A 24483-nucleotide genomic window follows, 5' to 3' on the forward strand; every position below is an offset into this window, starting at 1 on the left:
CCCATTTAAAGGGAACAGCACATATAATGATGCAGCCCCAGAAGTGAAAGGCGCACTCTGGCTTTTCCACTGGCTCTGAGTGATGATGCTAAGCTGGACATGTAGCATCAGCCTTGACATAAAATGCACAGGGAGAGGCTCCTGGTGTTTTCACTCTTTTCTAGAGTTGCTCTGATACATCAGTCACATGTGCAATTCTATGACCGTAAGTGACATTTCCATATGCATCTTTCTTTTCAGGAGCCACAATTTCAGCTTCATTTAGTGAACAGTCTGAGGAACTGACCTTTGTGAATGCTTTAAATGCCTTTTATGCCATTTCAGAGTGACAAAAATGGCTGCTACAACAACTTCACTTTCTGCTGTGGCTTTCCTTTGTGTTGCTTGCATTCATGCATCTGCTCCACTGGAGACTGTGGCTGCTAGTTAAGTGATTCTACACTTATCTCAGACTCTTGGTAATCCAGATAATGTGCTTTGTTTCTTTCCCCTTTCAATCTTTCCATATAATGTGTACTAAGCATGTACATTCTGCACAACACAGACATAATGAAAGGATACAAAATAAAGTAATACTGCTGGAAAGTGAAGAACCTAAAAGTAACAGATGCTTATAACGAGATGGGGCAACAAAAGGGCAAAAGGAAAGCTTGACCCTAACAAAATATGTAGGCAGTTCAGCATATTCTACATACAGGGCAACTTGCACCAGGACATGGAGAGGCTAGTACAGTGATAAATTGTCTGGTATCAGTCAGTGAAAACTAGAACAAGGCATTTGTGGAATGCAGGTGGGAGAGTACAGATAAAAAGATGTAAAAAAACCAGACCTTTTATCAAGCTTCTAAAGCACCTCTATATGGGGATTGCATTATGAGAGGTCTGATGGGAGAGGGAGCTACCATGTAATTTCCTTCCAAGGAGAGGAAGAGGAAGACAGAAATCTGCCTTAAATCTAATCAGAGCTGACTTATTTAATAGGATTCATTTCAAAATCAGGATCAGTTCAAATAACCAGAGCAGATCAAGTGTCAGGGCCCTTTCCAGGCCTTCCCTCCCACTTCTCTCTTAACACTACAGCGCCTTGAATTCTGCTGCTTTCCTAGTCATGATGATCTCCTACTCTCAGATCCTGGTCTGGGGAGGAGCTCTCAGGTATGTGCAGCACCAAATACTACAGATGAGTCAGGAGCTACTGAGACTTTTCTGTAACTGGATGATGCTATGAAATTATTTCTCAGGTAGGAAACAGAAATTATGTTAAATTTTTAAATCTCTTAATGGTTAATTGCACACATTGACTATCTGTGTGTCCTATGCGAGCAAAGGAGTAGCTTCTCCTGGATCTCTGTAGGGTTCCACAGAGCTGGTTAAGTTCCCCAGTGCCCCCCTCCACATGGCCAAAGGGAACAAGCAGGGCTTGGAGGAATACCCCAGCCATGCACCCTGAGTTCTTATCCCTGGAGTCAGGGGAAGCAGTAGATGCAATGGAGTGTCGGAAAGGCCACTAATACCTCATTATAGTAGGGCAGAGCAGAAGCAGTGGGGTGCAAGTTCCTTCATGTCCTTTCCTTGGAGAGTAGTGGAGAAGCAGTGGGGAATGCCCCTCAAACTACTCAACACAGTAGGAGAGAAACTTTCCCCTCAATCCCTCTGTGGAGCAGGAGCCAGGTATGGGGGAGGCAAGAGCCTTCACTGGGCTATCTGCAGTCCGTAAACACCTTCACAGGGTCAGTGCAGATGGAGGGGGGAAACAACATGGCACTGGGCACTGATGTAAGAACAAGTATGTAAATGGATTTCAATGTGGTAGCCATGTTAGTCTGTATCAGCAAAAACAAACAATGAGTCGTCCTTGTGGCACCTTAGAAATGAACAAATTTATTTGGAGCAATCTTGATTGGCTACATTAGGACAACATCACGTGGCTGCTTCCACAAGCACTACCCTTTGTAACCGTACTGCTATTATTTGTGTTGCAACAAACACTGAGTAGAAGATGGTCTCTGCCCTGAAGAACTTACAATAAAATAGACAAGATGGACAAAGGGTGGGGGAAAGGAATAGAAGGAGCAGCCTTCATTGCTCCAAGACAGGGGGTGGCCCAGCAGCTGCAGAAGCATTTTTGCATTGGATAGAGCCCTAAAGCTCTGAAAACTGTAACTTACATCAAAGAACAAACAGATGCTGGAGAGGGGCAATTAAAAATAAAATCATGCTACACTTACCTCTGCTCTTCTGCGATTTCTATACTTGATTTCCTGCAGGTGCTGTTTTTCCTTTGGAGGTTTGTAGGTGCTCTGAGGAACCTATATTAAAAAGGCAGAAATTTCTGTAATACAGGTATGAAAGACTGAATGTTTCAAACAATAAATCTGTGTGTGGGGGGGCATTTATCCCTAATGAAAAACTACAGCCATTATTTAAAAAGTAGTGATTTCTTTTCTATTAGTGCCATAAAATGAATAGTAAAGTTTTAGGGGTGAATGCATAAAAGGGATAAATATCCACCAACCATCACTATTTGGCTGGGGCTGTCCAGGCCTTGTCAACCCTGTTCCAGGTGCTTTCAGCCAAAGGAGCTGTTAACTCAGTTTAAAAAAAAAAGTCCATCTTTGCCAGGCAAAAGCCAAAGGAGAAAGAAATCCTATGCTTGCTCCCCCGTGCCTCCCACAAAGTGAAAAGGGGAAGATCAACCTGAAGTTGCCTTTAAGGAGAATCAGGCCAGCTGTCCTCTCCTACATACTTCTTGCTCCACTATACTTCTAGATAGGGTTTGCCAGTTGTGGGTATAGAATTGCTTGGCGGTGGAGGATTGAGAGGGTCCTCACAGCAGCATTCACAGGTTTAGAGAGGTAGTCAGATCTTGGAATGTGGGACAGTAAAACATCCAGGAAAGGGTTAAGGTCTACCTGTCTGCCACATGACCCAACAAAGGGTCTAAAGAAAGGGCATGTCTGGTATGGGTTGGCCTGCAGTCTCTCCCACCTCTCCCACAGGACTGCTGTGGGAGAGGTGGAAGAGACTGGGCCATGCCCGCTCTCCGCTCTGGCCAGAATAGGTGACCAAATGGATGAAGGCAGAGGGGAGCAGCATGATGTAACCTTCTAATGGATTATGCAATAGGTGTGCTCCTGGAGGCACAATCTCTCCTAAAGCTCCCCTAGTAATTGTGAAATTCTGTACTACCTACAACACAGACCCGTGCCTTGAAGGCACAGTATGGCCCTAAATATTAAGGGACAACTGGACAAATGATTTGTAAGGTATCAACTTAATTTTATTTAACCACTCAGAATTATACACACAAGTAGTAATGTTTTATACTGGATGGAAATGAGGCAATTTCAGTGCCTTGAGAACATAAACTAGGAGCGGGGGAGCAAGATGGGAAGGGAATACAAACGATACCTAGCAATCAGTAAACTCTTCTCAGCTTTGGCAGTGACCATTCTTGTATTTCCTTAAAAATTAAGGTTGTGAGATGGACAAGGATAGGGGTAGTGTTATGTGTATTGTATTAAGAGCTTCTGTTTTGACACAAGATTCTAGAGTTTATGTATTACATCATCAATATATAACCAGACAGAATCTTGCATGTTAGCCAGGTGGGTTTGTTTATTTTATTATTTTTAAGAAAAGACAGTTAAAGGGACAAGGTCAAGGAAATATATAAAGAGTGGGCTAAATATGGCCCTGGTCCTAATATGTACAACTCCAATGGAATTACAAGAACTTTTATCTGGGCTGAATGGGGCCTAATGCATTTCAATGTATACATTTTAATTCTAGACAAACCTAAAATAATGTTGTGTAATAATTTCACCACAAATAGTACTACTATTAAAGGAATGGATTAGATTACACTATAAATCATGGCTGGGATTTTCAAAGAAGCCTTGGGGATTTAGGTGTCCAAATACCATTGCATATTAATGGAAGTTGAGCCCCTAGCTCCCTTCTGTGCCTGTGAAAATCCCAACTGAAACCACTAGTCTTTCTTTGTGGAAAGCCACATCTGCAATGGCTGGGGGTGTGTAAATGAGGAGGGAGACAAGCAATTATAAACCTTTGGCCATGAGGTCACTATTTTATTTGCAGCAGTATACAGAGTGAAACAAGAGGCGGCCTATTTCTCTCCGGGCCATCCTTTAATGCACAGCCACCCATCACATACTAGCCAATTCCAAGGGTGTGGGCCCATCTTCCTAGCCTATACCCTGCACTCTGGTCTGACTGAGGGACCAACCACATTTGCTGCAACTTCAAAAGAAATATCATGGTCTCAACCTAGGTTTTAAGAGGATGCTAGTCCATATCAGCAAACTAATAGACAATTCAACATGATCATCATTCTCTGTTTTGGAGGGCTCCAGGATCTGAACTAGTGGTTGTGACAATGGGGTTACAGGTTAGAATCAAAGCTCATTTTGCAGAGTTATGTCCAGAAGTTAGGGCAGTGTCTGCTCATACTGTGACAGTCATATTAGACTCCCCCTTTCATGAGCACTTAAATTTGGCAGATTTGATCTGAATTTAAATAAAATCCAATATAATCCTTGCACCTCAAATGATCTTCAATACATGTGAGTTAATGCAAAATTACTCTCAGGGAGACTGTACAATATAAAGGTGACAACAACAGGATTCATTCCTACACTGAGTAAGTGATTAAAAATGCGATTTTTCAGAACCTGGTATTTGTAGAATTAATGGGATTTCACACTGAAACCACCAATGTGCTACCATGAAATTGCACTATTACCCAAAGATGCAAAATGATTTTTGTAAGCATTGAACATTTGTATTATTAAGAACCTAATGTGCTAATAAAAGGCTACAGATAATGCCCAGAGCTGTAGCCCTAAACTCAGTTGCCTATGAAACTAAATGTAAACCATGGAGTCTTTATTCAGTGAATCATAGCAACCTTAGCCCAAATCCTGTTTACTTTAACCAAAAACCACTACTGAAGTCCATTGTGTCACTCCACAATTACACCATTGTGACTGAAATTAGAATATTACCCAATGTGACTTCTTAAGGCAGAAAAGCAAACAGTCAGGCCTTCAAGAGAACCTCTACACTCATTAACATATTAAATGCTAACCATTAACATTAAGGTACACCACAAACCCACATAACAGGCAATGAAATTCCATCCTCATGGGTGATCTGCAAATCTAGAGTTGGTTATGCCTATGTTGAAATTGCTGGGAGCTTTGCCATTTATTTTGATGGGGAGCAAGATCACACCCATATATTTTTTATTAAAAAATTACAGTTTGAGGGTTTATTTCCAATATGCACCTGTAGATCCCCCAAGGCAGAATAATCTACACATTAAATGGGCTGGAAGCAACCTGTTAAGTTACACATTCAAGGGGCAAGGAATAAACTGTTGCTTCATAGAAAAATCCCAATTTTCCAAACAATTGTAGGAGCCACCTTTTTGCTACCCTCTCCTTCCCTTGCTATAGAAGAGTATCTATGACATGCTTAGAAAATACCAATTACATCAATTAAAAACAGTATGAATTATTTTCTACAAATTTAGCCTTCAATTCAGAACACCAAAGTGTTTCCTGTTATTCCATCAGTGTTGGTAGGTTTTCTTCAATTATTTTAGATTCAAATAACTTCAAGGAAGAGACTGTTAATCATATACTATGGTTGAGTACAAAACACATACAACTTAACATTTTCCAAAGAATAAAAACCACTCACAGGTCGATGCTTCTCCTGTAACGGTATTGGCTCAGGTATTGTTATGGCTCGTGGCTTAGGGGTGGTCAAATCAAATTCCTTTGGCTTTGTGACCGTCGAAGTCTTTACAGTGGTAACACGATTTGCTAATTTGTCAGCAAGTTGCTTGATCAGTTGTTCTATTTTTGGCTGCCATCTTTAAAAAAATACTTTTAAATCTTATTTTCACTTTTTCTCTTATACAAATTCATAATAATGCAGTATCTGAAATTGTCCGTGACGCAAATTTGATAATACTTTGGCTCTCTTTATTCCATTTTAACTGAATTGATCAATTGATTTGATTAATAATTAGTGGCACAGACTGTGGCACTCAAAAATGTTACTTCACTTCTTGAAGAAAGTTAGTCTATTTCTAATAAACTGTTTATCTGTGTGAAACAACTGTAATTCATGCTGACTAAACAAGCACATTGCAAGTTCATTTTATAGCAGTGTCAGACAGCAAGTCAGAGAGGCAGTTATGATAAACAAAGTAGGTACAGATGAAAGGAACAAAGACAGACAATGGTCTAAGTAATATTGTTCATATTATCTGACAGAGCGAGTGTATCGCTAGCACAATCTCATTTAATCAAAAATTGGAAGGACATGAATAATTTGTTTGAGTAAATAAATCCCTCAAACAAAAAAGTGGAGCTGGTGGGACATCCAACATGGTTTGGGTTTTTTGTTTTGCATTATTTGTGTATATCAGAATTAAAACGTTCAAAGCTTAAAGCCAAATTCTGCTCTCAGTTACACTACTGCAAACCCCACCAAAGTCAATGGGGAATACTTTAATGTAATTTGAACCTATATTTAAAACAGACATATTAGTATCCCATACATAAACACTCAGGTCTTGAATATTGAAGGTTTGCATTACTTTGGGAGTCTCATGCAATGAAAGAACAACATCGCTTAACTGAGACGTTGCCTTCTTGGTATCACAAATTCTTCAGAAGCCAATACTTTTCTGTGATCTTCACCTCTTTCTCTCTGGTTTTAGAGCCCCTTTGTAATAAGAGCACATAGGCTTCTGATGTGTCTATAGCCACTCACATCAAAACAAAGGGTGGGAGTAACTGAATAACAGATTTTCATATTAGAGAGGGGTAGTGTAATGAGGTTCCACGCCTTATTACGTAGTTCAACTCTCACTGAGAACGTAAAAGGAGTTTGTACTATCATTCTGATGTAATGCCAATGGGTAACTTCTGGGAGTCAGGGTTAGATCCACAAAAGGTCTTAGACACCTAAACGCAACATTTAAGCATCACTGAGATCCTCAAATGCCCATTCAGCTGATGCCTAATTCTGTAGGTGCCTAAACTTCCACCATTAAAGTCCTCTAGTTGTTAAATTTCTGCCAATGAGCATGTGCACAGCCATCTCAATCTAGGCACTCAGGCATCTATCTCGTGCCGAAGATACAGTGGGATCCTCAAACTACACATTCCCCCACATGGCCTAATCTGGTAGGCATGCTCTGAGCATGCCTAAACCCACAAAAAACAGCTCCAAGAGAAGTCTCCCCACCCCAACTTTTAAACCATGGTTAGGGCACTAACCAAGGATGTATTGGAAAAGTACATAGACAGGCAACAAAAATTATTAGGAGTATGGAACAGCTTCCATATGAGGGGAGATTAAAAAGACGGGGACTGTTCAGTTTAAAAAAAGAGAAGACTAAGGAGGGGATATGATAGAGGTCTCTAAAATCATGAATGGTATGCAGAAAATGAATAGGGAAGTGTTATTAACCCCTTCACATAACAGAACAAGGGGTCACCCAATGAAATGAATAAGCAGGTTTAAAACACACACAAGGAAGTACTTCTTCACACAATGCACAGTCAACTTGTGGAACTTGTTGCCAGTGGATGCTGTGAAGGCCACAAGTATAACTGGGTTCAAAAAAGAATTAGGTAAGTTCCTGGAGGATAGGTCCATCAATGGCTATTAACCAAGATGGTCAGGGACATAACCCCATATTCTGGGTGTCCCTAAACCTCTGACTGCCAGAATCTGGGACTGGACAACAGGGGCTGGAACACTCGAAAATTGCCCTGCTCTGTTCATTCCCTCTGAAGCATCTGGCATTGGCCACTGCTGGAAGACAGGATACTGGGCTAGGTTGAAACATTGGTCTGACCTAATATGGCCATTCTTCTTTTTTTATGAACTTAAGTCTCCCTTGCTGCATCTTGGAGGAGAAAGCACTAACCATTGGTCTAGAAGGTATTCTGGAGTAGGTCTCTCTCAGTCTCTCCTATTGAAACTGCTCTACTGTGTATAAAAAATTTAATTTACATTGAAACGGGGGACTAGTACCTGGATCCCCCAAAGACCACTTGGTGTCCTAACCACTAGACTATAGAATTATTCTCATACCTCCTCTGGCCCAGTGCATATTTAACTATTTATATACCAGGAAACAGCTGCAGGAGGAGAGATTAGGAAAAACCTGCCCCAGAATATTCCAGAGTCCAGTGGTGAGAGAATTCTCCAGAGCAGGGGGAAACAAATTCATATCCCTTTGCACCATCATGCAGAGAAATTAATTGAATCCAGCTCCCCCACATCCTGCGTGAATGCTCTAACTACTGGGCTAAAAGTTATAGGGCACAGGATAGCACCACCACTTCTGCTCCAGCATTTTTGCAAGATATGAGTTAGGTGCCTAACTCCAGCAGAGGGTTCTAAGTCTCTTTGAAGGGTGAGGTTTATGACCCACCCCCCTCCTCAGCCTTTCCTATTGGCTAGCTTGGGCTTCTCCCTCAGTGTTCTGGCGTTTGTGGATCCCCTTCTTAGATGCTGATCTCTCCCCATTCACTGTATATGGAGTCTGGGCAGCAAACTCAGGGCTGTGGATTCCACTGGGTGGCAAGGCACCTAAGTCCCTTTGTGGATCTAGCCTGCCGTGCAATCCAACTCCCATTGAAGTCAGTGGGATTCTTTCCACTAACTTTAGTGAAGCTGGAACAGGCCCAGTGAAAGGGAAACAAAAGTACATTCAACACATTTGAGGCTGCCAAGTTTATTACTCGTGGTTACACTTTAAACCCTTTGATGCAAATTTCAAACCCACTGGCCAAATCGGGTGGTTGGATGCACCTGAACAACTCCCATTGACTTTTACGTGAGATATGTACACTTATTGAGAGCAGTAGGGCGCTGGAATGGGGGGCTAGGAGGACATGGCCCCCCCACTTTTTACCAGCCCTAAGGGCGAGTGGGGGGGAGGGGCAGAGAAGAGTGAGCAGGGAGCGGGGTCTTGGGGGAAGAGACGGGGAAGGGCCTTGTGGGGAAGGGGGGGTGTGGGGGGTGGGGCCACAGTTCAGGTGCCACTGGCCCTTCCATTTTTAAGAAGCTTCTGCCACCCCTGGAGAGCAGAGCCATGAGTATTCATTGTTATGTAATATCTACTAGATATTTCTAGTTTATGGACCTAGTCCTGCACTCCTTATTCAGGCCAAGTGCCTGTTGAGAATTTGCCTCGGCAGAAGATAGAGGCTCAGGCTCTACAGTACGAAAAGAGAGACCAACACTTGGAACAGATGATACAGGGACTAATGAAAACAATGCCCCTGAGTCTCATAAAACTCAAGTCTTTTACAGCACTCTAACAGTGTATGAAGCACCCTCAAAGAGGGTGTAAATTTAATTTATGTCCATTTTAAGGGCCCTTTACACTGAGTGTAAATGACAATCAGGCTAAGTGGTCTTACATCTAATGAAATACTAATCCCAGATTTAAAAATATTTATAAAAATCACTGGAAGCAGCCATTGTGTTTTGAATTACTGTACTGGGGATGGAATGGGCCAAATTCTGCCAGCACACACACATCTACAACTCATGCTGACTTTACTGGAATTGTGTGTGTATTTCAAGACAGAATTTATACCAGCGTGTTTACTACTTTGCCTCCACCTAAACAGTGGTTTTTTAAATTGTACTGAATATAACAACTGAGTCAGATGATGGTTTATACTCTGTATCAGTGGAACCAGCTGGTATATGCTTAGCCTAACAGAGTTTGGCCCTGTGTGTCTACATGTTAGAACCGTTGTTGAACTTGGACAGCCCTAGAGTCCTGACCCAGCAAAGCACTTAAATACGTATGCAATCTCAATCATGAGAGTTGTATCACTGAAGTCAGTGGGATTAATCATGTGCTTAAAGTTTTGCTGGATCAAAGCCTAACTTTAGAAGATAGTTGTTTGACTCTGATTTCAATATTATATGCTCCAGTTTCATTTTCTGTTCTTTACTGGGTTGGGGAAACTAGCGTGTAACATCTATGAGAGAACTTTTCTTAGAGCTAAGTAGCTCACTTATGGATAAATTAAAGAGTCTGCCCTGCTCCCATTGAGGCCAATAAGAGTTTTGACATTGACTACAATAGGAGCAGGATTGGACCATATGGTTTTATAAACATATCAAATTGCAAAGAAATATATTTTAAAGCAAACTGAATTTTCAGGAGGACCTTTTTCCATGATGTCACCTTTAAACTTTCAAATATATTGAATATTTAGTACTTACCCTAGCAATGGATCAATCCAGTTCTCTTTTACATAAAGAGAATCATATATCTGACTCCATTCATCTTTTATCCATGTACTCAAATTCAAGACACTGAAGAAGAATCTAAGAAACTAACAAGAGATTACTTCTTTCAAATTTGATGAACTGAAGAATTGAGTTACATGCAATATTTACATGGAGATTATACAGTTTTTCTTAGAAACACTGCTGCAGACTTCGCTTGTGTATTACACTACAATTGTAATTAATACACACCCCGGTATTTGTAGGTGCATTTCAGTTTTGTTGCAGCAACCTTACATCCTGAAGCCATACCTTGTGGGATATCAATAAGTCCTAAAATCTTTTTATGGACCTGAAAAACACCCCCATGTTCATAGTATGATGATGTTTTGATGCAGTGTGACCTTGTTTCCAAATTACTGCCTGTTAAAACATCAGAATACTGGGACACAAGTTTGTGTCTGGGAAAAAAACTGGGTACTGTAAAGAAATGATTCTAGTCTAGTAAATCTAGCTATACAATAAAGATGACTGTAACACAATTAATTTTCTGTTCCCATTGAACTAGAAGATTGAAATTTGGCACACACATACATTGTGGGCCTCCGAATACTGGAAAAAACAAGATCTAACATTTGAACTTCCACTTTTCTATTGGAGTTCACCAAAAGGTCATCAGCCTTTCTATAGAATTTTAACATTTAAATGGCCTTTTGAACTAGAATCTTAAAATATGGTACTCTCATTCATTATGGGCCACTGATTTCAGGACAAATTCCAAATCTGAACTTCGACCTTTCCATTACAATCCTTAGAAATGAAAGGAGTTGCCTGACAGTGAGTGTGGAAAAATCTTGTGAGCCCTTCACTTTGCTAACTATAGGCCTGACGGGACCATTTCCAAGGAAGTACCTAGGGATTTGGTCTCATTTTTAACTACTGCACATCTTAGCCTGTGCACTACCACATCATCCAAATACCCTAGAGCATATTGGCTGGGGGGCTGAAGAACCTAGTCCATCAAGCTCTGGAAAACCACAGGCACTCCATTCAGCCCAAAATGGCCTGGTATGAAAATGAAACCCTAGGGCAGAGGTAGGCAACCTGTGGCATGCAAGCTGATTTTCAGTGGCACTCACACTGCCCGGGTCCTGGCCACCGGTCCAGGGCGCTCTGCATTTTAATTTAGTTTTAAATGAAGCTTCTTAAATACTTCAAAAACCTTATTTACTTCACATACAACAATAGTTTAGTTATATATTATAGACTTATAGAAAGAGACCTTTTAAAAACATTAAAATTTATTACTGGCATTCAAAAACCTTAAATTAGAGTGAATAAATGAAGACTGGGCACACCACTTCTGAAAGGTTGCCAACCCCTGCCCTAGGGTATGGATAATGTTGTTTTATTTGTGATTCTAATTTTGGTGGAATACTTTTTTGTTAGCTCTACAGCAATGAGATATGTTTCCTCCTAGCCAGTCTAGCAAATCATTCTCTCTTGTGGCAAAATATCTTGTTCATCTCAGTCCTTTTTAGCTTTGGAGACTCAGGATTGGGGCAAGGCAAATCCTTATGGGTGGCACAGGGTCTTGCTACTCCTCTCCTCAGTCAGTTCCTTGTGCTTGTTTTCTTCCCCTTCTGGGGAGCAAGTGCAGCCTCCTTACTGGGAAGATTTGGTGTCTTGCAGCAAACAGCCTACTGGCAGCTTCCCTACTCTCCCTCTCCTACCACTCAGGGGAGGGTTTAAAAAGGTCCCAAGTAGTTGGAGTCAGCTGAACCTAATTGGTTCCCTAGCAACCCCTTTTCCAGCTGAACCTTATTGCCCCATAGTTCTCTCTCCTCAGTGGATAGGGAGGGGCCTTTTAAACCCCTGGGACTAATTACTACTCCCCTTTTGTAGCTGTTTGTCCTGGGTTTACCACACCCTGCATATGGGCAAATGTAGGATCCTCCCCTGTGGAATCAATAGGTCTGATTCGCTACTACTTTGCATCTTATATTGTCATTACATCTGTGCAAACTGGATGTAAAACAGTACCATGTTAGCACAGTAACATTTTTCACCCATTTTGCACAGGTGTAAATGTCACCACATAGGGCAAGCGTGGGGAATCTATGTCCCGTGGGCCAGATTTCGCCTGTTGCTTAATTTCATCCAGCCCTGCCTTGCCCCGCTCCGCCCACCCTGCGCTCCAACCGGGAAGCAGGGTCCGGGGCTCACCCCACTCTGCCTGGCTCTCCAGCTGAGGAGCGGGGTTGGGAGCTCACCCCACTCCACTTGCCTGGCACTCCAGCCAAGAAGCGGAGTTGAGGGGCTCGCCCTGCTCTGCCACTCGGAGCTCCAACCAGGGAGCGGGGGCTCGCCCCACTCTGACCGTCTGGTGCTCCGGCTGGAGAGCGGGGTCTGGGGCTCGCCCTGCTCTGCCCGCCGGGTGCTCCAGCTGGGGAGTGGGGTTGGGGGCTCATCCCGCTCTGCCTATCCAGCACTCCAGCTGGGAAGTAGGGTCGGAACACGGGGGTGTGCCCGCCCGCAAGCCCCCATGCCCTGACCCCAATCCCTGACTGGAGCACCAGGCGGGCGGAGCGGGGCAAGCCCCCGCACCCTGACCCTGTTCCCCAGCAGGCACGCTGGGCAGGGGGTCAGAGTGGGTGGGGGTGCAGGGGCTCCCATTTTTTCAGGGCCCCACAATTGGCAGGGGCTCCTGGGCAGACCCCCTTGGCATAGGGGCTAATCCGCCACTTGGAGTAGGGTGGGTGAGCAAGCGGGCGGCCCAGCGATGGCAGAGGAATGCTCAAAAAAGGTAGGCCTGCTGCTTGGGGAGCCAGGCCTGGCGTGGGGCGGTGGGACAGAAGCCGTTGCCGCTGGAGAGAGGCGTCTCCCCTCAGAGCTGGTGCGTGCCTGGGTCCATCGCCCCTGCAAGGCCAGCTGGAGGAGGAAGGGGAGAGGCAGCCCCATTCCATGCTCTCCCCCACCCCTGCCCCCTGTCATTGCCCACCCACCCAAAGTCAGGGCCCATCCAAGTGTTCCATCCTGGGTAGCCACTGGGACATCCACCCCGGAGCAGGGGGAGGACAGCTCTCCTCCGTCCAGTTCTGGGGAGGAGCCCCCCCACGCTCCTGGGATTCCTGCACTTGTCTCTGGGCCCCCCAGAAATATACTGACAAACCAGGGGGAATTCAGAGAAGAGCCACACAACAGCAGCAGGGGATGGTAGGGCTGATTTACGGCGAGAACAACATCACAGCATCTGATCCAAAGACCGGGGTAGTCAACGGCATGGGCTTTGGATCAGACCTTTGCTTTTTATTTGTGTGTGGCCTGTGATTGATTTTTTTCTGTGGGTCAATGGCCCCTGATAGAAAAAGGGTTCCCCACCCCGACATAGGGCACAAGGCAGAAGAGAATCAGGTCCAATGTCACAGTATTCTTCCATAGTGGTGATGTACTGAAGGCCTTATCTACACACTGAGTTGCACCAGTTAATCCAAAGGGGTGTTTTTAAACTGATTTAGTTAAACCAATGCTGGTGTCAAGGACTGCTGCTCTTTGGCAGACCCTTCTTTCCATATGGACTCTTTTCTTCCTTCCCTTCCTGCGTCCTTGATATTCCTCTCACTCAGCCCACCCTATCAGGCAGCAATCAATTGTGCATTGCGCTACCACCTGCCGCTGTGCCTCTGATTCACTGCTCTTTCTCAGCTCCCTCTGACTGCAGGGCCTAGACCCCCTGGATCTTTGCTTAATCATCCTCTGCATGGTGCTTGCAGCTACCATTTCAAGGCAGATGAAACATAAATATATACTGATAAAAGATAATGAATCAGTTCTTATCCAAAGCAGACAAAGTTTATAAGAAAAATAAGTTCAGATCAACTGACTTTTAACAACTCTTGTTCTTGGGTTGGCAGCACCTACTCGTACATAATTTTCTAACTGCTATCTTTAGCAGAAAGAACAAGGAGTACTTGTGGCACCTTGGAGACTATCAAATTAATTTGAGCATAAGATTTTGTGGGCTAAAACCCACTTCATCGGATGCATGCTGTGGAACATACAATAGGAAGATATATATACACAGAGAACTACGGTATTTTCCACGGCATGCATCCGATGAAGTGGGTTTTAGCCCACGAAATCTTATGCTCAAATTAATTTGTTAGTCTCTAAGGTGCCACAAGTACTCCTCGTTCTTTTTGCTGATACAGACTAACACGGCTACCACTCTGAAACCTATCATTAGCAGGTGGGACAAGATGGGTGAACTAATATATTTTATTGTACCAACTCCTGTTGGTGAGTGAGAGACAAGCTTGCCTCCCTCACCAACAGAAATTAGTCCAGTAAAACATATTACATCACTCCCCGCTCCCCCGGTCTTGCTAATATCCTGGGACCGACATGGCTTCAAGACTACATATATCTTTGACAGGTGGCTATTGTCCCTGGAGGCTTCCTGCTGCTAGTCCAATTACATAGTGGCCATGAAGATTTCACACTCTATTAGGGAAAAATGGGTAATTAAGTAATCAAACACTATGAGTTGTCTAAAATATACAGAGAGTTGTGAAAGGTATAATTAAGATATTTGCTACGGTGATGTATATTTTAGTGACCAGTGTGTTCTTGCATGAGTCCTCAAGGATAGACAAAACAGAAAGAATCAGGGGTTTGTGCATGAGCCCTGTAGAGGCTCTTTATGTGCCATGCCAGAGAAGGCTTTGAATGCCACTCTTGGACACACATTCCAGGGTATGCCAACCTCCAGCTCTGACTAGGAGGTTGTTTGAACCAAAGTCCACAAATCTGGCCTTAATGATCCACGTGATAGGGTTGCACAGAGTGTAAGTGTGGGTAGAATACAGTCCCATGAACCTACAGTGCATTTTTCATTCCTTAACAATGGGAACTTTTGTGTTTTGTAGACCAGTTATTTAATGAGCCATGAGAAAAATTCCATTGCATTTCAGTCCTCCTTTTTGTCATGTGTAAATAAGTAGCATCCTCATTAGTGATTATTTGTGTCTTTGCTATTACAACACCTATCTTGTGATGTTATCGGTATCAAATGTGTAAGGGAAGTCACAGAGCTATCATTTTGGTAATGACCTTATTTTGCTTATTCATCTTGAAAAACACACTGCCCAGTACAAAGATAATTTCTTCAGTGTAGACACTGATAGCTTGTCCTCAAGTGCTCCAAGTTTCACTACTCATAGAATACAATGAGCCAGATTCATCCCTCATGTAATTCCACTGAAACCAATGGAATTACACCAGGGATTAATTTTGCCCACTGTAGTGCTTTAATATATTACTGAAGTAATAAAATAGTATGTGATCATGTAATTAAAGATATTATTGTAATGTAAACAGGCCAGGGGGCAGGTGGTGGTGGGGTGGTGAATTAAAGTTGGTTATGTACTTCACTTTGCAACCATAACAATCTTTAATGTAATTTTTTGTAGAGTATTTCCTAAGTTTTTAAAAAAGCAAACTGAAAAAAATGAAAATTCTATCACATAGAATCATACTTACACTGACTTGGGTCATCAGTAGGGTAGGAACCTTTATATCCACAGCACAGACCTCAGCCATGTAAGCTAACAGAGTAACTGATAATGTTAGTAGGTTGTCATGCTCCCTGTGGACCTGCCACAACTGCTTTTTATAATGGGAAGTGTTAGGAAATCTTAATTTAGGCATTATTACATGCATAACCCATAATACAGTAATAATAATTTAAAATACCTAGTGCTTTTCATCCGTAGATCTCAAAGCACATTACAAACAAGGTCATTATTATTAGCAGTTGTCAAGGTTGAAGGGATTCAGAATGTGAGAAGAACAAAACAGATTCCAGAAGGCTAAAAATAAACAAAACACTAAGTCAGTATGTATTTTTGTGCTGATCAGTTATTGCTGCACAGCACTATAGTCAACAAAGTGCTAAAATGACATAAAAATAAAGAGGTGTAAGGCTAATGGCACAGTACATTTCAAAGTTATTTTCTTCATTTTTGACTCTCTTTTGTCCTTGTCTCTAAGATACAAACCCTTCAATTTCCTCACATACATATAAGAATAATACAGATTAATAAAAACAGTAAGTCCTGATCCTGCAACCAATAGGCAAGTCATCTTTTCTCATAAGAGGAATCCCGCTGAGATTGCAGGATTGGAACCTGTCCCTATAAAATATTTTTATAGGTATATGGCCTTAAAGAGCTCTTGTATGTTCTCTTATTACATGCATAGATTCCATGTTTAGATTCCTAATGCACAGATTCCTAATTTTCCATTCAGACTGAAATGTGTCTAGTATTCCTAATTATTTTGCTTTAATCAAAATACCCAGCCATATTCTGGTATGGAGGAAGGGTTTTTCCTCTATTTTATCAGCATTTACAAATACGAATCCCATCTTGCAATTCTTACTCACACAAGTAGAGCTCACTCAAATAGTCCCCTAGACTTCAGAAAGATTACTGATATGAGTAAGGACTACTTGCATAATTAAGAGTCACACAATTGGGCCCATGATCTGGAGAAACATCTCCTTTTATGTTCATTAGATAAAGTAAATCTGTTTAAGTAATATACATGAAACACTAGTTTGCATCTCAACTGAAAGGCAAGATGAACTCAGGACAGGAGGATCTTAGCATGTTGTAATAGGTCAACATCCCCAAAGGGTATCCCAGAATTCTGTCTGCCACCCTCATGCTGTTGCTACGGCTGCAAATCTGCCTTCTGTTGTTTTTGTCCCTGTTGCTGGGGGACCAACTGCTGCTTCTAAATCCTCTGCTGCAGGTGCATTCATCTAATCTAGCATCACTCTAGAGACAAAAAAGCTTCTCTGATGCAAGAGGAAAAAAGTGTACCAGAAGAAACAGTGTGGAAGGTCACTTGGTACTACACCTTCCTTTATGGAATAGATATATTGTACGCAAGGAAGGAGAAAATAAATGTGTGTGGAGCAAAATAGTGTCAGGGACACTGGCACTCCAGCCACCTAAGGTTAAGAGAAAAGGAGTACTTGTGGTTAAAAGAATGGAATCATTGAGCGGTAACCAGTATGGATTAGAAATCAGATGTTTTGCAAAGTAAAATATCATTGATAGCCACGCGAGCTCCAGAAGTGTCCAAACCACTTGTTTTTCCCCAGAAATCTTTACAAAGAGGCCTGGGGGTTGGGAGAACTTTTTAAAAAAAGTGTCATTTGCCCATCAGATTTTGATAATCTTCCTAGCCACATCTCCTCTATTCTTATCTCTAACAATTAATGAACTACATCATTACTGTCTGAACTGACTTTATGGAAACACTCCATGCCAAGGCCTTCAGAGGCACAACACAGCCAGCCTAGCCTGCTCTCTTCTCTTATACTACATGACAACTATGCTCACTGGAAAGGCAATGCAGTCACAATGAGCAGGGTAATAAGTATAAAGGCTGTACAGATAAATCCCAGTTATCTGAAATTTGCCTTTCCCCTGAACACAAATGTATTTATGAACTGAAATGCCAATTACCCAAAACCTCAGTGTTTTGGATGTCTCCTCAGACATCTAGACAATCAGAGCTTACCCATGGTACATCCATGTAGTATAATTTTTATTGCTTTACATGGAAAGAAATCATGAACATGTAGTATAAACTGAGCGGAAGTGCGGCAGTTTTGTGCTAGCAGAATATTGATTTCCCATCATTTAACCAAAAGACATTCATCTAGTCTTATTTAAATTAACTCAGAAGCTGAAAAGTTCAGAGTGTAAGTGAAGGAAGAACAGTACCCACAGTTTTTAAAATCACAGCAAAGAACTCTAGACTCAAAAAATAATTAATCAAACAATATGAAAACATGGTGTGATGTTAGTTTAAAATTTTTGCTTAAGTGAAATTACTTTCATTACCTTATACATTTTAGCAATGTCCAGAGATTTGACAATTCTGCTGAATTGCTGAAGACCAAGCTCCTCCAGTTGAAAAGTGGCCAAATAGCAAATAACTATCAAAAGACACATATAAAAACTATTTATATTCATTACACTTTTGGATTTTGACCATGGGGCTATGGCTGAAACCAAATCATGTGACTCACTTTTGGCACTTTCATTATTAATAACTTTTAAATATTTTTTTCCTTTTGTCTGTATAACGGGGCTATATAATGATTGCCATTAAAAAGACAACCCTGTTTGTCTTACCACAGCCGACTCTCAGATACTATAGTTATTTTCAATTTTGTGCCAGATTCTCAGCTGGTGTAAATCAATATAGATCCACTGGAATTACACAAGCTGAAGATCTGAAGCTTTTAACTACAGAAAAATACAAAACAAACCATAGTTATTTGAAGGCAGTGGGGTAGCCTTCAGACAATTGAGAGTTTGCATATTTGGAAGATCAACTCCTGCAAAGTTTAGAAGCTCTGTAGGGCTAAAGCTAAACTCCTAAAGGTGTTCTATGCCTTGCAGGAACAGAACTTAAGGCAGTGTAAGCTGCTGGAGAGGAAAGGGACCAAATGCGTCCTGAGTAACACTGGTCAAAGTTTTTCTGACAGAAAGTTTTTCTGTTGGAAATACTGTTTCTTTGGAACTGAAACTTTTTGTGGGAATGTGTTGCTTCAATGAAGTTTTGCTCCTAAAAAGGGGAAGAAAAGCATTTTGATAAGCTCAAAACATTCCATTTTGACTTTTTCCGAATGGGACATTTCATCTTTTCATTTCAATACAATTTTTCATCTTGAAAATTATTTTTTTACTTAAAAAAAAAATTAAAAGTTGAAATCTAAATGTAACATTTCAATTGATCCAAAACATTTTCTTTTTCAAAAAAATGTTGTTTCGTGTGCAGTTGCATTCCCCACACAGCTCTAGTCTTGAGCAAATAGGGGCCAATGAAGGAAAAGGCAGAGAAACGTAGAGTTGTCCCCAGAACTGGCAGAAGCTTCTATGGTGTTTCTCTGATCCTGTGAAGCTAAGGAACCCCTGTAGCACAGTGGTAGCCCTGAGGAACATACCAGGCTTTAGTTGATTTGCCTATAGTGCAGTATCTCAGATACCACAGCATGGTAACTATTAGCAAATCTTGACCAATGTGCTGGAGGCAACTCAGTGTATGGTAACAGAGTATCAATCTTCTGTTTCAGCATAGCAACACATTTAAGTGGTCTTAGTGGAATACAGATGTATCTATAAGAGCATTATTAAATTCAAATCTGCTCACATATAGTAACAGCCATGATAAACAACGTTGATAATCTAAGTGTCAATGAAGCTTGGCAAGGAGCGTCACAAGCAGCTTAGAAAAATCTAAGCCAATGACCTTTGGACTCTCAACTTGTTCATAAGGGAAAATATTCAGGGACCCCCCGACTTCCCCCTGATTAATGGAGGTCTTTGACAGGACCAATCCTGCCAATCCAGGAACAGCAATAGTCAGCTTAATGGTCAAATTTATGTGCTTCTGACACTGAAAAACATAAGCTCTTTGTTTATGATGGAGAACTGTGGATAATTAGGTATCATTTAAAATTTTCTTGGATGTACGATGAATCGGAATCATGATAGCTGAGGTTCACATTTAGCTATTCATTTCCTGAACTTGAAGGTTTTCATAAATTTGCTTAAGATTCTGAGGTCCAGGATGGGTCTCAGACTGTATCTCTTTTGGGCACTAGGAAATATTTGGAGTAAAATGCCTGCTCTTGGTGCAACAGAGGAACCACTTCTATAGCCTCCTTTATGGAAGGGAGCTTATTTTCTCCCACAGAAGTTTCTCATGAGAGGGAGAGGGATGGGAGAAAGCCTGGTGTAAAATGTGATTGAGTAACCACCTCTGATGATATCTAGTACCCAGCAATATGAAGTGAACTTGCATCAGGCATCATAGAAGGTCAAGAGATGTGGTCCAAATTGCATAGATAGAAGTGTGTGACTCTCCGCCATCTTGCCCACAGTGTTGCGTAGCCACCACCAGCAGGACAATATGCAGTCTGTATTGTGGACTTTTTGCAGGAGCAATCCTGGAAAAGGTAGAAGATTGGTATCTTCTCTGGGATTGAGTGCTCTGCTGCTGCTGAACAGAAGGGGATTGCCTGTGGAACTGAAACAACATATAAGGTATTTTCTTTTCTGAAGAGATGAGGACTGGAAAAGCCCTAGAGATTGGGCTTTAACTCTCTTGGTTTTAATTTCTGCAGAATCGTATCCATTTTATCACTAAAATGAGCTGAAGCCTCAAAGTGGAGTTCTGTCAGTTTTTGGGACTCTGCAGCAAGGCCTGATGACCTACCCCATTAATATCTCCTTAGAGCAATGCCAGTGGGCATAGGTCTGGTAATAGAGTCTGAAGTGTCATAAACTACCCTCTGGGTATGTCTATCTTCAGTGACCAAACTTTGTTGCTTCCCTTTGTTCATCCAGTAAGGAGTACTAAATAGGGTTAATGGAGTCTGAACATGAGAGTTGGCAGTTTGCTGCTTGGCAACCCAGAAGTGGAAAAGATAACTTTTATTCCAATGGGATCCGGTCCTCCATCCTTCTCTATGTAAAGGGAGCAGTCATGGATGCTCTGTAACTTTTAGATAATTCCTGAGCTGTCGAGATCAGCATGGAATTGGCCAATGGATGTTGTAACAATAATTGGCCCTCTGAAGGTATAGGATACATACAATCAGCCCTTTTTGATACTGGTGGCAAGGACATAGAAAAGAGCCAAATGTCTTCTGCTGGCTTGAACAGTCCTTGGAGATTAGGAAAGGTGACTTTGTCTTTTGTATGCAATTCCATGATGTCAAAAAGGGTATCAGATGGTGCAGACCCCTCAGTCTGTAACAAAAGGGTATTAGTAATTCTCCTTGTCAGCTCCTGAAATTGCTTCTGTTCATTATGAAGAGAGACGAAGTCCCAGTTTGATCCTCAGGGGACATACCATTGGTATAATACTTGATGGCTGACTGCTCCACTTCCTCTGAAGAAGTCTCCTCACAGTTATCATACCCATACCACTCTTTTTGGGGAGGTAATGTTGCCAGCGCCAACAGCGCTAGTCTTATCTGCGCTGATTGAAACATGGGTATCCTTGAAGGTGGTGGGGCCTGGGAGAAGGTCCAGACCAGGAAAGTTCTCAGTGCCAAAGAAGGTTCCTCTAGTGCTGGGAGAAGATCGGTGTTGATGTTTTTGCTGATGCTGAAGTCGGTGCCATAGTGGTTTTGGTAGAATAAAGACTTAAACCCCTGAAAGGTCCAGAAAACTGTGCATTGGGACACTATAAGAACCTTTCATTGACTTAGGAGCCTAAGTCTCATTTTCAAAAGTGACTTAAGCCATATTGGAGCCTAAGTCAGTTAAGCATTACAGTGCTGAATGGAGCAATGCCTAGTAAATACCTTTAAAAATCTGGGCCTAACTAATAATAAAATAGGCTAACTAGCTCACGGAAAAGAAAGAATTCTGTTTAGCTGTCTGTGTCAGTGGCAAAGGAACTCTGGTGGTCATCCTAGCATGACAGTGCTGCTGTCACACCCCTCTCTCAGCAGACACGGCTTTGCTATACAATTCTGCAGTGCGATGATAGAAGTGCTAGATCCCATAAGTGGGACAGCACAGAGGCTGTTGAAGAAAATTTTTAAGTGAAATCTGCACCACCTGGATACTTTATTTTCTTCTAGTGATGGATATGATCATGTATCTGAACTGTACCGTCAGTCTAACTTTCAGCCAAATTCTGCAGTCCTTACTCAAGCAAAACTTCCATCAGTGGGAGTTTGGACTGAGAAAGGATTCCAGGATTTGGCCTTTAGGTTGTAAGATCACTGGTGAATGACCAAGTCTTGATATTTTGTATAGCACTGAGCAAAATGATAATGCTTAACATGGAATCTAATCGTAACACCTGAACAACTGAAATAATGTATCTTTCTTATGTTCCATAGTTATACTACGTTATGTAGCTTAAAAGAATACCTACCCACATAGAGATTGCGCTCAGAAGACAGGCAATGCTTCCCATCCCGAACAAAAAATGCATTGACTACTATGTCCAATAAAGGTTTATATTCAATACATCCAGCTAGAGTCTCCAACTCAAATGCTCCATCTGTCACATTAAGGGTCTAGAGGGATACAAAAAATAAGTAATGATGAATGAATTCAGGGAACAAAATATTAAATCAAACAGCACTGACTGAGGTGGAGGAGGCATAATTTTAAAACTATTTTAAAAATGAATACAACTTTAAGAAGTTGATGGCCTTTGTAAAGCAAAATTAAAAGAAAAAAATCTTTGACTTTCAGTTAATCTGCTGACATGCATTTAGCAAAAAACCTCAAATGATGTGTGAAAGTCAACAGTTAATGCAAAGAAAACGTATATGTAAAGTAATGTATTGTCCTTGAGCTATGATCAATGACTAACTCACCCAATAGAATGGGGAACCTCCAATGAGATTTTGCTCTTGCACGGGGAAATTCTCTTTACCTATATAATGCCAAGTGATGTGGTTGTATGTAGGAGAAGTGTCTGTAGTTTGGGGAGGTGAAATGAAGCCCAGAATCAGGGCGGGGCCAGGGGAAGTACCCCTCTGAGGTTGCTACTTCAACTTATAGGATGGAGAAAGTGGCCACAGGCCATCCATACAATTCATACATTCTGCATGTGCAAGTCTCAGGATCCTTGTTAATGTAGATTCTGTGCATATTACCTTATTGGTCTCCATTGTCACTGTGACGTGATGCTCCATATTCTTTATAGAAATTAGCTTATGATATGAATATGGAATAACTAAGATATATTTTATGCAAGATGGCTCATGTAAGATATCATTGGAAAGATTATGATTTACTGAATGTGATTATCCAATTTGTATGCATGTATCATTTCTGTATCTGGAGTTAGGAATATTGACTATGTTACAATTACAACTGTGGTTATACTTGGAGACACCCACCAGATAGTAAGCAATCAGCCTTAATGGTCTATTAGGAAAAAAACAACAAGTCTCCGAAGATGTGGATCCCCCATCTTCCAAGAGTTCCTTCCTGTGAACACTGTAAATAAACTTGGTTTGATGGTTGCTTTGACACTGTAAGGTCAGGTGATAATGTCACCTAGTAAAAAGTACCACCTTGGACACTGCTGGTACTTTCCCCGTGGAAACAAAGGCTTCCCGCCTTATGTAAATTCTATTTAAGGCTGGGGAGTAAGGCAAACAGGACTCTTCTTCATTGCCTTCCTGCCCAAGAAGAAAGACAGATGAAAGTACCTGAAGAGACAAAGGAACTGAGCTGAGGGAAAGGCAAGGGCTAAGTCCAGACTAAGACAGGAGTCTAGTCTATAAAGAGAAATAACTGGAACTCTAAGCTACAGAAACTCTGCAACTCGCCTAAAACAACATTTAGGGTCACATATTACATTTTGTAACCTGTTTCTTGAGCGTATTAAGCCTAGTGTGCGTGTTTTGTTTTATTTGCTCAGTAATCTGCCTTGTTCTGTTTGCTATCCTTTATAATCATGTAAATATATCTTTTATAGTTAATAAACTTGTTTTTAATTTATTTCAAAACCCAGTTTGTGCAATTCATATCTGGGGGGGGGGCAAAATCTCTCTCCACGTTGAGGGAGAGGGTGAATTTTTATGAGCTTGCGCTGCGCAGATCTTTCTATACAGCGCACAACAATATTATTTTGGGTTTACTTCACAAAGGCCGTGTGCACTTGAGTGCTGGGAAATTTCCTAGCTGAATCTTCCCATAGAGAGCTACTTGCAGACTCTGTGTGATTCTACAGCTGGTGCATCCCTACCTGTGTGTGTGTGCTGCTAGAGGCTGGAGAGCCTGATTCAACAAAACAGGGAGAGGGAGCCCAGGCTAGTGGAGCAGGCAGGCTCAGTGAAACCCCAGTACATCAGGTGGCATCCTGGATGGGCGGTCCAACACATCACAGTCACCTGTCTGAAAACCCTTTGTGAAATATACAGAAGGTTCAGAGGCCCCCTTGCAAGGACACTCTACCTGTAACACCCCCTCACAAGCCCAGTGCAAGATTTAAGTGGCATGGAAGAATCTGTGGTGGTGAATTGCATAGATGAATCTCATGCTGAACAATCTTTCAAATGCATTTTATTATATTGAAAATATTTCCATTCTAAATCACCTTTAGAATACTAAT

At 41.7% G+C, this 24483-nt stretch overlaps 1 protein-coding gene across 2 annotated transcripts in view; it reads right to left on the reverse strand.

The window, feature by feature from the left end:
* The window catches only part of CFAP99 (cilia and flagella associated protein 99), a 110711-nt gene that overhangs the window by 30596 nt on the left and 55632 nt on the right, over nucleotides 1–24483 (reverse strand). Inside the window, exons 3-7 of one of the 2 annotated variants that reach the window (XM_074951798.1) lie at nucleotides 22285–22429; nucleotides 18225–18319; nucleotides 10300–10412; nucleotides 5728–5902; nucleotides 2229–2309 (exon numbers count right to left, since the gene is read on the reverse strand). In XM_074951798.1, the coding sequence (XP_074807899.1) occupies nucleotides 2229–2309; nucleotides 5728–5902; nucleotides 10300–10412; nucleotides 18225–18319; nucleotides 22285–22429 (609 nt within the window). Of the gene's footprint in view, nucleotides 1–2228; nucleotides 2310–5727; nucleotides 5903–10299; nucleotides 10413–15846; nucleotides 15883–18224; nucleotides 18320–22284; nucleotides 22430–24483 lie in introns of those variants that run through there. The other variant, XM_074951800.1, reaches the window with a different exon arrangement.

The sequence above is a fragment of the Natator depressus genome, chromosome 4 (genome assembly GCF_965152275.1).
Source record: "Natator depressus isolate rNatDep1 chromosome 4, rNatDep2.hap1, whole genome shotgun sequence".
Taxonomy (NCBI): Eukaryota; Metazoa; Chordata; order Testudines; family Cheloniidae; genus Natator; species Natator depressus.